This window comes from Macaca fascicularis, chromosome 13 (genome assembly GCF_037993035.2).
Source record: "Macaca fascicularis isolate 582-1 chromosome 13, T2T-MFA8v1.1".
Classification (NCBI taxonomy): domain Eukaryota; kingdom Metazoa; phylum Chordata; class Mammalia; order Primates; family Cercopithecidae; genus Macaca; species Macaca fascicularis.
The window spans coordinates 97,684,038-97,699,525 of NC_088387.1; the positions used below are offsets into that span (position 1 = coordinate 97,684,038).

Sequence of the window (15,488 nt, forward strand, 5' to 3'; positions counted from 1 at the left end):
TTTTTCCATTTTAAAAAGGTCAACCATAACATTTGCATATGAAAAGGCTCTACACGAACTTTCCTAACTGCTATCTGATCATCCCAAAACTTATTAAACAATTCTACCACTGACAGATTTTATGCTTGCTCATTGTATACTAAATTACTAAACTAGATTTTCTCAATACTAAAGATACTTGCTTTTCTTAAAATAATTATTTTCAGGTTTCTGAAACTAGAAGTATCAGAATCAAAATCCAAAAAAATTTGCCAGTAGCCAAGCAAAAGAGTAAGTTGTGAGGTACGTCACTGCCCACCCATGTATGAACCTATAGAAAATACATTCCCAAGGAAGGTATCTGTCAATCCAACTATGACCACAGCTGAGTTAGCTGCATAGGTAAACTCAGATGTAGTTGAATTTTAACTTAAATCTGAAAGCATAACTTGCTCGAAAATGTTTTCAGAAAGACTGAACCGTGACAAGGCACTGAAATAAAAAGCTATTGTGATGCAAAAGTTGTCTGTTGCAAGCCAAGCAAGGGCAATTAAAAGCAGTAAAAATTGCACAATCTCTCAAAACAGATCATAGAATAATCAGAGCTGGAAGACACTGGTGGGACTAATTTGCATTTTACAAAGTACTATCACCCAAGTACTGGATATCAATCTGTCAAAAGTTTCCAGCTGACTCAAAAAGGAAGTTATTTAATTCACGGCTTATCTATAAAAAAACTGAAACCATGAGTTCAACCAGAAAGAAAAGCAGTTAAATTCTACACATTTCTCATATGACTCAAAATTATACTGGCAATTATAATGTGTAAAGAGACCAAGAAAGCAAGCACAGGTAAGGAAAAGCAGCATGTCAGAATTTGGAAGACAATCAGACTCAATCTTATGATTCCCAAAAAGATGAGGTAGAAGTCATATGGATAAATGGATAAATGGATACTTCTGTCAGTAAACCTTTAAGGATTTAAAAAATAAACTAAATGTTTCTTTTTTCATGAAAATATATTAAACCTGTGGTATATGTCACAATTAATAGTGTTTGAATTGAGAAAATGCACTTTGTGTGTGAGTATATGTGTCTACATTTATTCGGTTACTAATTTATTCACTCATTCATTTGAGTAGAGACAAGCAAGATTAGAAAAACACATAACAAAACTAAAGATATAATGCATGAAGATCAAACACTTTCAAGAGCCTAAACATTACTGTGATGCAGAAAAATACAAAATATATAAAGAAAATATAATCCAGCTGAAAAATGACAACCAGTTAGATAAACTAGCAACTAACAGAAACAAACAAAAAAATCTGATAAAATTAAAAGTAAATACCAGCAAACAGAAATAGCTGAGAAAAAGCAAATAAGTATGGGTCTTAATTCAGTTAAAAGTACTAAGAACTTATTTAAACTATGTGGCAATAGACCAAAACTCAGAATACCATAATTCTTGATCAACCACCCTACTACTGCAGTAGGTTCCAGACAGTGAAAGTGAGAGGGGAATGCATGAGGTGAAATCATTTGTTTATCGTCATCAAAGAGTTTGGAGACTCTTCTGCCTCAGTTACTGGTAAGCCAAATACCTGAAACACTGAGATCAAACCAACTTGTTTCTTAACTTCTTTAACTTAGACCCACATCTTAATCCACAGAAAAAGGAGGAGAAGAAGTTAATCAAGAATTTCCACAAATAGCCATGATGGAGGAACAGAGATTAGATTTGCTCTCTCAGCTTATACTACCAGAAAACTGGATAAAACAGATGAAACAATGGCTTTCAGATATTAGATAACAGTCAGAGCAAGAGTGGGATCCCTGAGAAAAGATGAAAAAATGATGTGAGTCCTACATTTGCCTGACCTCACACCCTTGAAACAGTTTACAGGATGTAGTGTACAGAGGGGAGATGGGGCTTAAACAGAACCTCACAGTCTCAAAGAGTTGAGGTCACTAAGATTGACAGTGGGGCCAAGGCAGCCAGAATTTGTGGACTAGCCTAACAGAGAGAAAGAAACTACATACAGAGACAGTGCCTTGGAGACATGCAAAGGAGTTCCCACAAGCTGTTGGGAGAGTGCTGATATGTCCTGTGTGGAAGGAAACCACCTGAGGTTGGAGAAAGGACTAGCAAACCAAAAAAAAAAAAGGCCAAAGAATTTCTGAAACTCTCAAACAAGGTTATGAATAGTTTGTATTCCAACAGGGTAGAGTGAAAAGACCTCCTAATCCATGAAATATCATGTAAAGTCCTCAGAAGGAAATCAACTTCTAAATTAGCTCTAGGAGAAAAGTCTACTCACTGCTCCAGACTCACCCTAACAAAGCTTCCTTAAAACAAAACAAGTCTTAAAGGGCATAAAAAAAAATTTAACTGCATGCCAAAATGTAGACTAACATTACTTAAAAGAATGGCCTCTTTGGCCGGGCATGATGGCTCACACCTGTAATCCCAGCACTTTGGTGGATCACAAGGTCAGGAGATCAAGACCATCCTGGCTAACACGGTGAAACCCCGTCTCTACTAAAAATACAAAAAATTAGTCAGGCGTGGTGGCGGGCACCTGTAGTCCCAGCTACTCAGGAGGCTGAGGCAAGAGAATGGCGTGAATCCAGGAGGCGGAGGTTGCAGTGAGCCGAGACTGCGCCACTGCACTCCAGCCTGGGTGACAGAACGAGACTCCGTCTCAAAAAAAAAAAAAAAAAAAGCCTCTTTATCACAAAACCTAACATCCAGTAACATGAAATTCACAATGTCTGACAATCAAAATTTACCAGACATATAAATATGACCTATAACCAGGAGAATAACAAATCAATAAAAATAGACCCAGAACTGACAGAGAGCATAGCAAACAGAGATGCCAAAATAGTTATACATATTTTTAATACACTCAAAAAAGCAGAGAAAGACATGGAAGTGTTGAACACAGAAGTGCAAGATTTTTTTTAGGCCCAACTGGAGCTTCCAGAAATTAAAAATACAAAATCTGAAATGAAAAATACACTGCATAGGATCGACAGCAGATTTAATGGTTAGCTAACTTGAAGATATAGCAATAGAAGATAACCAAAATGAAGCACAAAGGAGAAAAATACAAAAATAATGGAAGCGAATACCACTGATTTGCAGCAACATACAAACAAGCTAAGATCAATGTAACTGAGGTCCAAAAAACAGAGGGAAAAAAAGATTTAAAAAAACTTATTTGAAGAAATAATGAGCATAATTTTTTCAAATGCTATCAAAACCAGAAACTTACAGATTCATAAGAGGCTCAACAAAATCCAAGCAGGATAAACAAAGAAAACCATACCAACAATTATCATAATCAAATTGTTGAAAACCAGTGACTGGGAGGAAAGAAATGTTAAAGACTGCCAGAAGAGGAAAAAAGATTGTGTACAGAAAAAGAAAGGTATGGATGGCAGCAAACTTCTCATCAGAAATTATACAAATAAGAAAACAATGGAGCAAGATTGGAAGGGGGGGGAAACTTGTCAACCTCAAATTCTGTACCCTGTTAAAATATATTTCAAATGAAGGTGGAAATGTTTTTAGACAAAGGCTGAGACAAATCCATTACCAGCAGATTATGCACTCAGAGAAATGATTTTTAGGCAGAAGAAAAAGAATATCAGATTCAAATTTTGATCTATACAAAGAAGAGTGCCAGCAATGGTAAATACGTTAATAAATATAAACGATATCTTTAAGTTTTGAGCTTCTGGTTTTTTTCTTTTCTCAATTGTTTTAATTTCAAGAAAAATCTGTTCTTACAATAGAAACTAAAAAAAACAGTAAACTCCCCCAAAAGAGTTCTTCTCAGCTGAACCATTAAGAGAGTTATACTGATTTTATAATATTAATTGGGCATATTTCCATCTTTTTTATAATCTCTAAAATAGTTCTCACCATAGGAATTATATGTTCCTTGAAAACTAAAAAGAATTAACCGGCAAAAATTGGTTCTGGAGCTAGCTGGATGTAGCCCCAGACCAACTTTTCTTAAATCAGCTTGGGTGTTTCGTGATTCATTTCAAATAAATCAGCTTAGAGTTAATAAATAGTACTCACTATTTTTAAAATATCTGTTCTATTCTTATATCTGCTTTATAAACTTAATTTTGGTTTTCCATCTTTTCCTTAGTAAGATTTGTCAGATATTTTTCCATTTTGTTTTTCAACCCTAAGAAACAGCTTTTAGATTTTTCATTTCTGTGGTTTCTGTTTAAGTCACCTATTTCTGCTTTTATCTTATTAGTATCTTCCCTTTCTCAGAAACTAGGCATTTATTTTGTTGTTTGTTTTACTAAATTCTAAGGTTTAGTACTTAGTACATTTATTTCATTCATTAACAGTGAAGTTAACAAAGACTATTAATCTACTTCTAAGCACAGTATGAGTCTTGGCCTGAATCTCATTTCAGGTGCTAAATGACCAGTTATTGTATATGTGATCTCCTGTTTGACCCTACATTTATTTAAGCAATTTTTCTGTTTGATTTGTCCAAATGGTTAAAGTTGTACACTTTAAACTTCCGTTGTAGTCAGAGAATGGACATACGTAGTTTCAGCTTTTCTGGAATTTACTGAGGTTTTCCTTTGTGGTTTAATCTAAAACTTTTTTTAAATGTTGCATTAACTGGAAAACTGGAAAAATCAACTTAATCCCAAATTTAGATAAAAGCTTCATAAGTAACTAAATAAACCCCAAATCATCAATGCAGGTTTTACACTACATTTATTCAGGCTTACAATTTTTACTAGCATTAAATGCATCCATACGATATGAAGAGTAAGGACAGAGATTCTCAATTTTGCACCTAATCTAACTCTGGGTTTGCTGGGCTGGCAAAGGTCAACCAAAGAGTGTTTCTTAATAATGTAAGGAATTTCTAATTTCAAGAAATGTCAAAAATTCTCAAAAACTTTAATAGATGTTTAGTAACTTACACCTAAATGGTTATTGGGACAGTATCTGAAAATATGTACAAAATATCTATCATAGTGCTTGATACACAGCAATCACTAAATATTAGCTATTTTCTTATATTTTTGTTTTTCTCATATCCGCTTTCTTTTCCCTTAAATTCACTTCATCTCACATTCTGTATAGACCACATTAACTATGCCTCCTCATTTAAGATAATCTTCAAAGCAATAAACATTTCAATGCCTTCACCAAGTAACTGATAACAAAAGTTAAATTCAGCACCTCTCAACTATGCTTCCTCTTATATATCACCTTTTGGCTTCCAGAACATCCAGATTTCATTGGAAAGCATTTCATTTCATGATTAGATCTGAGAGTGGGTTTCTGTCATACACATTTATTATTCAAAAAAATATTATCAATAACCTATGGGCCCCCAAAAGCAAATCCCCTTCTTTAACACAGTCAAGTAATTGGTAATGCAATTTCAATAGCAATGCCACTCAACAATAATAACTGGCCTTTGGAAAATAAAAGATACTTTGTGTGGCCACAGTCTTTAGTTTCTAAATACTTTAACATCACTTTCAAAAATACAATTAAAGATATGTTAAAAGGTTGCTTCAGTATACTCCTATATAAAATAACAGGTGCAGCTCAGGTGGAGAGAGGGAGGTGATGGAGCAAAGAAAAATACCACAACCTTTTTTTTTTTTTTTTGAGACGGAGTCTGGCTTTGTCACCCAGGCTGGAGTGCAGTTGCCCATCTCAGCTCACTGCAAGCTCCACCTCCCGGGTTCACGCTATTCTCCTGCCTCAGCCTCCGAGTAACTGGGACTACAGACACGCACCACCACGCCCCGCTAATTTTTTGTATTTTTAGTAGAGACGGGGTTTCACCGTATTAGCCAGGATGGTCTTGATCTCCTGACCTCATGATCCGCCCGCCTCAGCCTCCCAAAGTGCTGGGATTACAGGCGTGAGCCACACAACTTTTAACTAGCTATCCCAGGTCTTCAGATAGTCACCTTCCATAATCTTCAAGAAAAAGTTACCTGTAATTGTGATCCTTCTCTCATACGAATGAAATCAAAAGTTTTCTTTCTTACTAGTGCCTATGTGCCTCCTTTCATGAATTGTAGTATCTTACTATGTCATAACGTCCTTTGCAGTTGGCTCAAGAGGAACCAAAAAACTCAAGAAGTTGGGACAGGCCACGTTTTCCCTAAATTGTTCCCACTTCATCCCCAATAGACAAGTATTCTTTTGGAAACCAACTCAAGTGAGTAATCTTTCTTGAACTCAGAGCCTATCATTAAAAAGTTCCTTGCAGAGAACACAGAGATTACTCATTAAACCACCCTAACACATTATCGAGTTTTACCCACCTGTCCCAGGCCTAGGACTTCTTAAAGTGACTAAGCCATATTCTTCCCACCCCATTTCAAAAGTTACCTAAAGAATAAAGAACAATTTTTGATCAAAAGTATGAAGTGACTGTCTCTTAAACCAAAAAGCATATTTACTAGATACTTATTATGTGCAAAACTGTGTACTAAGTGCTTTAAGATTATCTCATGTAATCCATGTAAAGTCAAGCAGGAGGTAATTACATAACACGTGTAGGAGTTAAGGGGAGGAAGGAGTAAGTTTATCTAAGTATCAGAAAGAAATTCAGCAAGTAATACCAATAAAATCAAGTAATTAAAAGTAAAATGAGCCATGAATGAGCTGCTTACAGATTAGAAGAGAAATAAAATAAAAAATACTAAACACTGTTCTAATACACTTGATCCTTTGGTTTCTGGATACACAGTAAGCTAATTCTAGCCTCTTAGTAAGTACCTTGTATTTGTAAAGGAGCAAAGTCAGCTGGACTCTGGATTCCCTAAGTATTAAGACAACTTCCAAAATCAAAATTATAAACAAAAACTGGTCTTTAAAAGCTGAACTCCTTGGCCAGTGCACTAAGAGAAACAAAAGAAATAAAAGGTGTAAGGACTGGAGTAGAGGGATTAAAAATAAAAAGTTATAAAAGAGAGATACAAAAACCAGAGAGGCATAGACTCTAGGGCTAGAAAGTCTGGATACAAATCCCAGCTCTAAAACATAGCACCTGGGTAACCTTTGCAAGTTAACATCTACTTCATAAGCATTCTTGTGAGGATCTAAAGAGTAAATATGTATAAACTGCTGAGAATAGAGCCTGGTAAATAGTAAGCACTATACAGGAAAACTGTCCCTTATAGGCAATGGGATTTTCTATATAGTACACTCAACAGACTCAAGAAATTATTAGAAATATGATTCAGCAGGTTGCTAAATACACATAATTCAACTGTATTTTTGGACCTTTTTCCTATGGAGTTTTTCAAAAAAGTTTACGGAATATTATCAAGAATTACTCCCACCCCCTCACGCGCTGTCCCCCAAATCACAAGTGTCTAGTTGCATGATCAACTAATGGCCAATCTTACTTAATCCTCACCCACAACCTCCCCTGTACTCCAGATAGTAATGAAGCAGGAGTCCAGGCATATCTTTCATTACACCAACATTTCATTGTGTGTCGCTAAAAGGTAAGGGCTTTTAAAAAATACATAACTACATACTATCATCTCACCTAAAAATTAACAATAATTCTTTAATATCAAATATCTTGTCAATGTTAAAATTTCCCTATTTCGTAAATGTTTATTAAAATCTAGACTCAAAGTCCAGGCATTGCTGTTAATCTACGGTTTCCTCCTCCATTTCTCTTTTTTGTCCCTACAATTTGATTGTTGAAAAACAACAAGTCATATGTCTCTAAGAGTTCCCCATAACCTATATTTTGCTAACTGCATTCACATGGTGTCACTTAATATGTTTCTCTGTCTTCTGTGTTTCCGGTACAGAGCTAGAGACTTGATCAGATTCAGGTTCAACTTTTTTGGCAAGAACACTTCATGGGCAGCCCTGTGAACTTTCATTAAGAGAAAACTAATATCCGTTTCTTCCTGTGCTGTTAGCAGCCATTCATGATCTTTGCTTAGGTCCAGGAATTCATTAGAAAATGGTGATGTTTTATTCTATCTGAGAAAAGAAACTTCCTCTCTGCAACTATTTAGTTGCTCTGAAGTATAGTTGGCTCCTTAGCATACTCTGAAGAAAACTAATGACTTTTTAAAGTATCATTATGAACTCATGGATTTAAACATATTTGATATGGTTCATTATATTGCAGTTAATGTTTACTGATGCTCAGATTGTCTCATCTTCTTTGATCAACCAGAGCCCATTCAATTAAGCACCTGAGTTGTCTTGTCACAACCCTATTAGTGTTTGATAACTTCACTGCAAGATGTTCAAACCCCACATCTGGAATCAGATTGAACCATAAACCAATTTTCATATTCAGCTGGTTTCTTTCTTGTTCTTTATTTTTACTAAATAAAAATCTCTAATTATAAATCATAAATCAGTGGCATTATACAGCCTGAATATTATGATTGAATATGGACCCAGAAATTACATAGCAAGATTTCTCACTGATTTTTAATTTCAGCATTCCTTTGAATGCTAAAAAAAAAAAAAAGTATATACCACTTAAAGCTGGAAATTAAGTGCTTCAACTTGAGAAATTGAAAAAAGGATTCCTAATCTACTTTCTACTTGCATTTTGACTATGGAAAGTATTTCTTCATGTTCTATTTCAAAATTTGGTTGTGGTTTTTAGACGTGTATAATACAAATTTTCTTTTTTCTTTTTCTTTTTTTTTTTTTTTTTTAAGACAGAGTCTCACTTTGTTGCCCAGGCTGGAGTGCAGTGGCACAATCTTGGCTCACTGCAACCTCCACCCGCCGGGTTCAAGCGATTCTCCTGCCTCAGCCTCCTGAGTAGCTGGGATTACAGGCACCTGCCACTGCACCCGGTTAATTTTTGTATTTTTAGTAAAGACGGGGTTTCACCATATTGGCCAGGCTGGTCTTGAACTCCTGACCTTGTGATCCACCTGCCTAGGCCTCCCAAAATGCTGGGTTTACAGGCGTGAGCCACCATGCCTGGCTCAAATTCATTAAAAAAAATAATAAATTAGTAAAACCATCAAGTTTGAGGATACGGTCAAACTCTCAGAGATTGAATTATTTTGCACCATAATTCAGACTTTTACAAAATCTTCATATTTCATCCTTAACACTGAAATTCATGATATCACGAATACAAAGTTGTAAGTTGAGACTATTTGAAATATCACAGCTACTAGGTAAGTTAGGTCCCTTGAAATCATAGAAATGACAATATCAGTAGCAAGTATTTATCTCATTTTACTAAAAAACTAATTAACAAACATGTAAGCCCTTTCCTCCTATATAGCTAGCATACCACTGTGAAAAAGCAAAATACTATTGCTGCTATTTTGTCATAAAACTGAAAAGAGGTGGCTTTAGTGGCCAAAACTGCTTACATTCACAAGTTTTACTATTTTATTCAACACTAAATCATGACAAAAAGTCACATTACTAAATGCCAATTCTCCTCTCTGAAAAAAGTGGGATATGAATTGATATCCTGCTGCAACTTCTTTTACTTAAAAGGCAAGTAGACCATTTCCTGCAGCTATAGTTGTTGGTGCTTTGATCAGAAGGACACAATGCAGCTTTTCTAGGCTATAATGGCGTAAAAAAAACAACTGACCAAAAACAAAACATAAAACTATTCTGCTATAGTGATTCTTCAGTGATAAACAGTAACACACCTGTATCAAGCACTAGTATATCCTCTGTACATCAGTGCTTTCATCCAGCTGAAAAACAAAATACTGGCATGTGCACATGACAGTAATTGCTTTTCCAGATGGTATGTCTTTGATAAAGGATTTGTGCCAAAAACTCATTTTACTTTCTCTGCAAGCATAATACTTGCTATTAACTTTGAAACTGGTTTTACAAGCTTCTCAATAGTGAGTAGACCTGTTTTTTGCTGTGAAAAGGATACCTCTGAATGATACAGTAATGTGTACTTCCCTGTCTTAGCAACAACATTCATTAATTTCACATTAAGAAGCATTATTTTTCATTATTTCACACACATTTCATTCTTCATCACCTCTAAAAATTAATTCTTACAGAAAAGGAAACTAAGAAATATTAATTCAGTTCTCCCAAGGTAGCATGAAAGTAAAGCTTCTGCTCTTTCCATCATAGCACAGAAAAAACTATAGCAGGGAATATCCATTCCCTTAATATAACTTGCCAAAATTTGCTTTCAAATGTTTTACTGAGTTCAGACAAAACATTTTAAAAAGGTATCATTTTAACTTAATGTAAACTGTAATCCAGGACATATAACTTTGCAAATGTTCTAGGGCCTTAACTTACCGTCTCACGTATTGATTTTGCTCTTATCCCCCAAAACAACAAAATGCCATATTCTTTAAATCTGAAGTTCAAATGTATACTCTTCCAAGCACAAATTTGTGAGATTTTTCACTTCATTTTCAAAATGGAAAATGAAAAATATGAATAGGGGCTATCACTCTGTGAACATCTGAAAAACAGTGAGGAGATATAAGACACTGATAAATGGCCAGGTGCAGAGGCTCATGCCTGTAATCCCAGCACTTTGGGAGGCCGAGGCAGGCAGATCACTTGAGGCCAGGAGTTTAAGACCAGCCTGGCCAATATGGTGAAACTCGTCTCTACTAAAAATACAAAAATTAGCCAGGTGTGGTTGCGCACACCTGTAATCCCAGCTACTGGGGAGGAGGAGAATTGCTTGAACCCAGGAGGCGGAGGTTGCAGTAAGCCACGATCATGCCACCACACACTCTAGCCTGGGCAACAAAATGAGACTCTGTCTCAAAAAAAGAAACTGATAAAGAAGAAATTCCTAATTTAAAAATTTAAGCAACCTAATTTAGGCTATATGGCACTTTCACACAACCAATTACCAAACTCAATTGATGAAAACTTCCTATTCCCTAATCTTTACTTTTGTTAAGGTCTGAATATAGAACTTAAGTATATTACTTAGAAAGGGACTCTAGATTATGACTTGATGTGCGCATTCTATGACTGCACATAAATGGTTTCGGATGGGTGTATCCAGTCTTCCTAGCCCAAGAGTAAGCATTCTGAATAAAAGACATCTTCAATTTCATTTATAACGAAGTTACAGAATGATTTATATTCTTCCCCATATCTAGAATCATTCTTTACAAAGCTTGGGCATTCCGCTAATGTTCCTAAGTGAAAGTAAGGAGAAAAGATACACCTAAAAACAAGTAAAATGGCTCTGGTACTAAGACAAACTATATATTTAATCATCATTACTATTTGAGTTCAAATGACATCAAGCAAACAAAGAAAAGTACAATACATTTACTCGTTGCCAGGGACATTTCAAAACTTATCATCAAAGTAACCTCTTTTTCATCTGCTACTTGATTTGAGATAATTTTTCTTTAGCAAAAATTGCTCAATTACACTAACCCCTTCCAGGAGGTAATCCATTTCTGGTAGCTGAGGCAGTCTTACTGATGGCAGCAGCGGCCCATCTAGAGCGGCTGCAGTGGGGTAAGTGTAGGAAGGGCTGTGTGCTCCACTGGGCCGGCAGGGGCTGGGAGCAGGCAGAAGGCCTGCCCTTCTGGGTGCAGCTGCAACTGCCCAGCCACCACTGTGGACCCAGACTTCTCTGCACTCTTGGGGACCCAGGAAGGCCCCCCATGCCCTTGCAGGCTCAGAAGTGCTTACTCCCACTGCCTGGCCTCTTCCTGCTCCCAGTACCTGCTTCAATCTCAAAGTTGAGGCCAAGGCCAGGCACTGTTGCAACCCAGCTGGGTGGGTGCTGACGAGCACGGGAGGGAGGCTAAGGAGAGGCTCGATGCTAGTCTGCAGGTGCTCCAAAGCAGGAACAGCCTGGGCACCACGAAGAGTGGTAGGAGGCAGATAGGCTTCTGGGCAGAAAGGGGCAGGTCCCTGAAAACCTCACCTTCAAACCAGGGAATGCTTGAAGCCTGGGGGCCAGGCTGCCAGTCCCGTGGACTGGAATGGAAACTTACGGTGCTTTTTCTGGGACCACTCATGAACCAATTGGCATGTACTTCAACCCCTCTGACGCCCATAAAAACCCTGGATTCAGCCAAATTCAAGGAAAGGATAGGATGACCAGCTGCAGAGAGGGGCCACCCACTCCAGGGTCTCCTCTCTGCTGAAAGTTGAGGAGAGGATGGGATGACCAGGTGCTACCGACTCCAACTCCATGGTCTTCTCTCTGCTGAAAGCTGAGCACTCATTGGGACACCCTGGCTGCAGAAAGGAGCTATCCATTGCAAGTCTCCTCTGAGCTGTTCTATCGCTCAATAAAGTTCCTGTTCACTTCGCTCACCCTCCATTTATCCATGTACCTTATTCTTCCTGGGTGTGGGACAAGAAGTTGGGACACATTGAATAGCAAGGTTGAAAGAGCTGTAACACAAACAGGACTGAAATACGCTCCTTGCTTGCCACATTGAGGGTGACAAGAAGACAGAAGAGCTGCAGCCCTTCAGAGAGCCCAGACCTAGGAGTTCCTCGAGCCAAGGCTTTGACATACTCTTTAGGGTTCTGCAGATCCTGGCATCTCCAAGCTTCCGGGGACCACTGCATTCCCTGGTGCCAGCCAGGGAAGCTGCTTGTGATACACCTGGTCCAGACACAGCTGGCAGGGAGCCAGTGCCCATGCTGGTGCCTGGAGCTGCCTGCCCCCCCACAGCCAGTGTGCCTGGCTGTGCAAAGTGGCCAGACCCCACACTCACTTGCTCACACACCCCTCACTGCTCTGCTCACCCTTGGCAGGCATGGGATCCAGGCCAATAGTGTGAGCTGCACACAGCCTGCCAGGCTGAGTGGGCCCAGTGGGCCCGAGCAAAACTCAGTGAAATGACATCCCAAGGAGCCCATGACATTAAGGATTTCCAATATCATGAATTCTTATTATTTTGGAATTTATGCTTTACAAAGTCGTCTTCTAGAACAGAACAAAGTTAAGAATCCTAGCAGTAAGTGATACATATTTAAATTTTTCTCAGGTTTTACCTTCTCTATATTCTAGCAAAATATTAATTCACAAAACTCTGTAACATATTCAGAGAAATCAACAAACTTTGACCTGTCCCCTAAAATAGTTTCCATACTTTCTGCCTATTTGGAAAAATATAGTTAAAATAAAAAACATTTTGTTTTTAAATAAACACCTAAGTCACTCTACCTATTTGTAATTTACGTGAAAACATAGAATTATTTTTGGTTTTGCTTTCTGTTGACATTGTATTTCCTTTTTGTTTTATTTGTCTTACGTGGTCTTTCAAGTGGGGATCCACCCCATATTTTGGAAGTGTCACCTGATTCTTTAATTAAATATCTTGGTTTTCTGGCCCAAGTAATTCATTAGCTCCCAAAGGTCCTACAGGGACAGCTTATAGAGAGTAACAGTGACACATACTGGTGAATAGAAAATCCCTAACAATAAATTTAGGAAGAAAGGCGAGAAAGGTTTCAAACCATCTAAAGGAAGATCAATAAGGTCTCTGACATCATGCAGGTGGACTCAGAGTGCTGCGTTCAGTTGTTTCTCTCAGGGTCATAATGTAAATAATTATGAAATTGATATTTATTTATTCCAGTTCCTCTAATATAGTTACTGAGACTTAATCTACACTTAATGTATTTCTTATAATTGATATGCTTTCCTAATTTTAATAAATAGATCCCTTTAAAATCTTGTCTACAGCCATACCACTCTGAACACATCTGATCTCAAAAGCTAAGCACAGTCAGGCCTGGTTAGTACTTGGTTGTGAGACCACATGGGAATACTGAGTACTGTAGGCTTTTGAAAAAAAAAAAAATCTGGATCACTTCTCAGTTGGTTTCTTTGGGAGTATAGTGGGAAAGGAGGGAAGTGAACTCTTCTCTAAGAGCTAAGCATTCTAACATATTAAGTACTTTTAAACTCACCAAACCTATTATCTAGAAATCAACACTACAAAATGACTACTAAGGAGTCAAAACTAAAGTAAAATTGCGTCTCAAATACCTTAGAATAAGTAGAAATTCTAAATGTTGGTAACTTCATGTGGAAGCAAAGTTGCCTACTGCATGATCTTGCTTGATGGTCCTTGATTTTATCATCAGAGTCAGTTCCAGTTACGTTTCCATTAGTATGGATAGATCTAAAGCAGGAGACAGAAGACACAATCGGGCCATTGAAAACATTACAGATTTTAGGTACTGTGACACACCACTGTTTGTAAGCATACAAAGATTCTTACACAGATGCTTTAGTTATTCAAGAAATGTCAATTCTCATTCTTGTCAGCACCAACAAGTTTTTAAAAACTAATTTAAAGATTAAAGATATAATAGATAAATATATCAAGTTGATAAAAGGTAGTTGCTGGCTTTTTTAAAAGCTCAGATCCCCAAAGGAGGTATGCAATCAATTGGGGCTTGCCTTGGTATTCCAGGGAAGTTGCTGAAGTCACTCCAGCAGCAGTAGCCTGAGTATCCAGTTTCAGGTAAAGTGGAACAGTAAAAGGAAACAAGGTTCCTAGCAGAAGAACTCTGTCATAAAAAAGCACCTGATATCATGGCTATTATTCCATCCTAGGCCACTGGAAGTGGGATATTACAAATTAGATTTTACTAAATTAATGGTACAGTAGATCATGCTTATAATCCCAGCACTTTGGGAGGCCAAGGTGGGCAGACTGCTTGAGCTCAGGAGTTCAAGACCAGCCCGGGCAACATGACAAAACTCTGTTTCTACAAAAAATACAAAATTAGCTGGGCTTGGTGGCATGCACCTGTAGTCCCAGCTACTTGGAGGCTGAGGTAGGAGGATGGCTGCAGTCCAAGAGGTTGAGGCTGCAGTGAGCTAGGATCACACCACTGCACTCCAACCTGGGTGAAAGAGTGAGATCCTGTCTCAAAAAAAAAAAAAAAAGAGAGTTTTACTGGCTTTTGCTATTTAAGGCCAAACTAATTTAGGTTTTACCACCCAGGGTTAAGCTTTTTACTAACATTCTCTTTATAATCACAAAGACAGGCAGTGGATCAGGCTCCAGAGACGGTCATTATACCGCAGGTCAGAAATGTAGGGCTAGTAAATTCTACCTGTGACTCCTACCCCTATCACTCTTGGACTTTATTCAAAACACAAACCATTCTAGCCAACTACCCTCTGTCCTATTTGCACGCCCCCAGTTATGCTTTCTCATCTACTCCATTTGGTCTCCCACTGCTACCCTTGCTTCCAACTTTTTCCACAAGGACCTCTGGAAATCCCTCTTACGTAAGTAAAACAGATCATCTATACATTCTCATCACTGAGAATGATGACCAACTCTGACGACTCACTGGCCAACTCTCATCACTGACCATCCTGACCAACTCTTTCAACCACTGGGCTAAATCTGGCTCTCGAAAATAATGCTTTAGAGTGAAGGATAACACGGTAGAGACAAAATTCTCCAGAGTGACACTTCCAGATCCTCACAAGCAATTTCCTTCCTTCCCTGTGATGTCCCATCTG

General features: G+C 37.7%; 1 protein-coding gene across 1 annotated transcript in view; it reads right to left on the reverse strand.

The window, feature by feature from the left end:
* Positions 1-15,488, reverse strand: part of LOC141408272 (uncharacterized) — a 149,283-nt gene that overhangs the window by 68,261 nt on the left and 65,534 nt on the right. Inside the window, exon 5 of the mRNA XM_074010893.1 lies at positions 13,992-14,127. Coding sequence (XP_073866994.1) covers positions 13,992-14,127 — 136 coding nt within the window. The remainder of the gene's footprint in view (positions 1-13,991; positions 14,128-15,488) is intronic.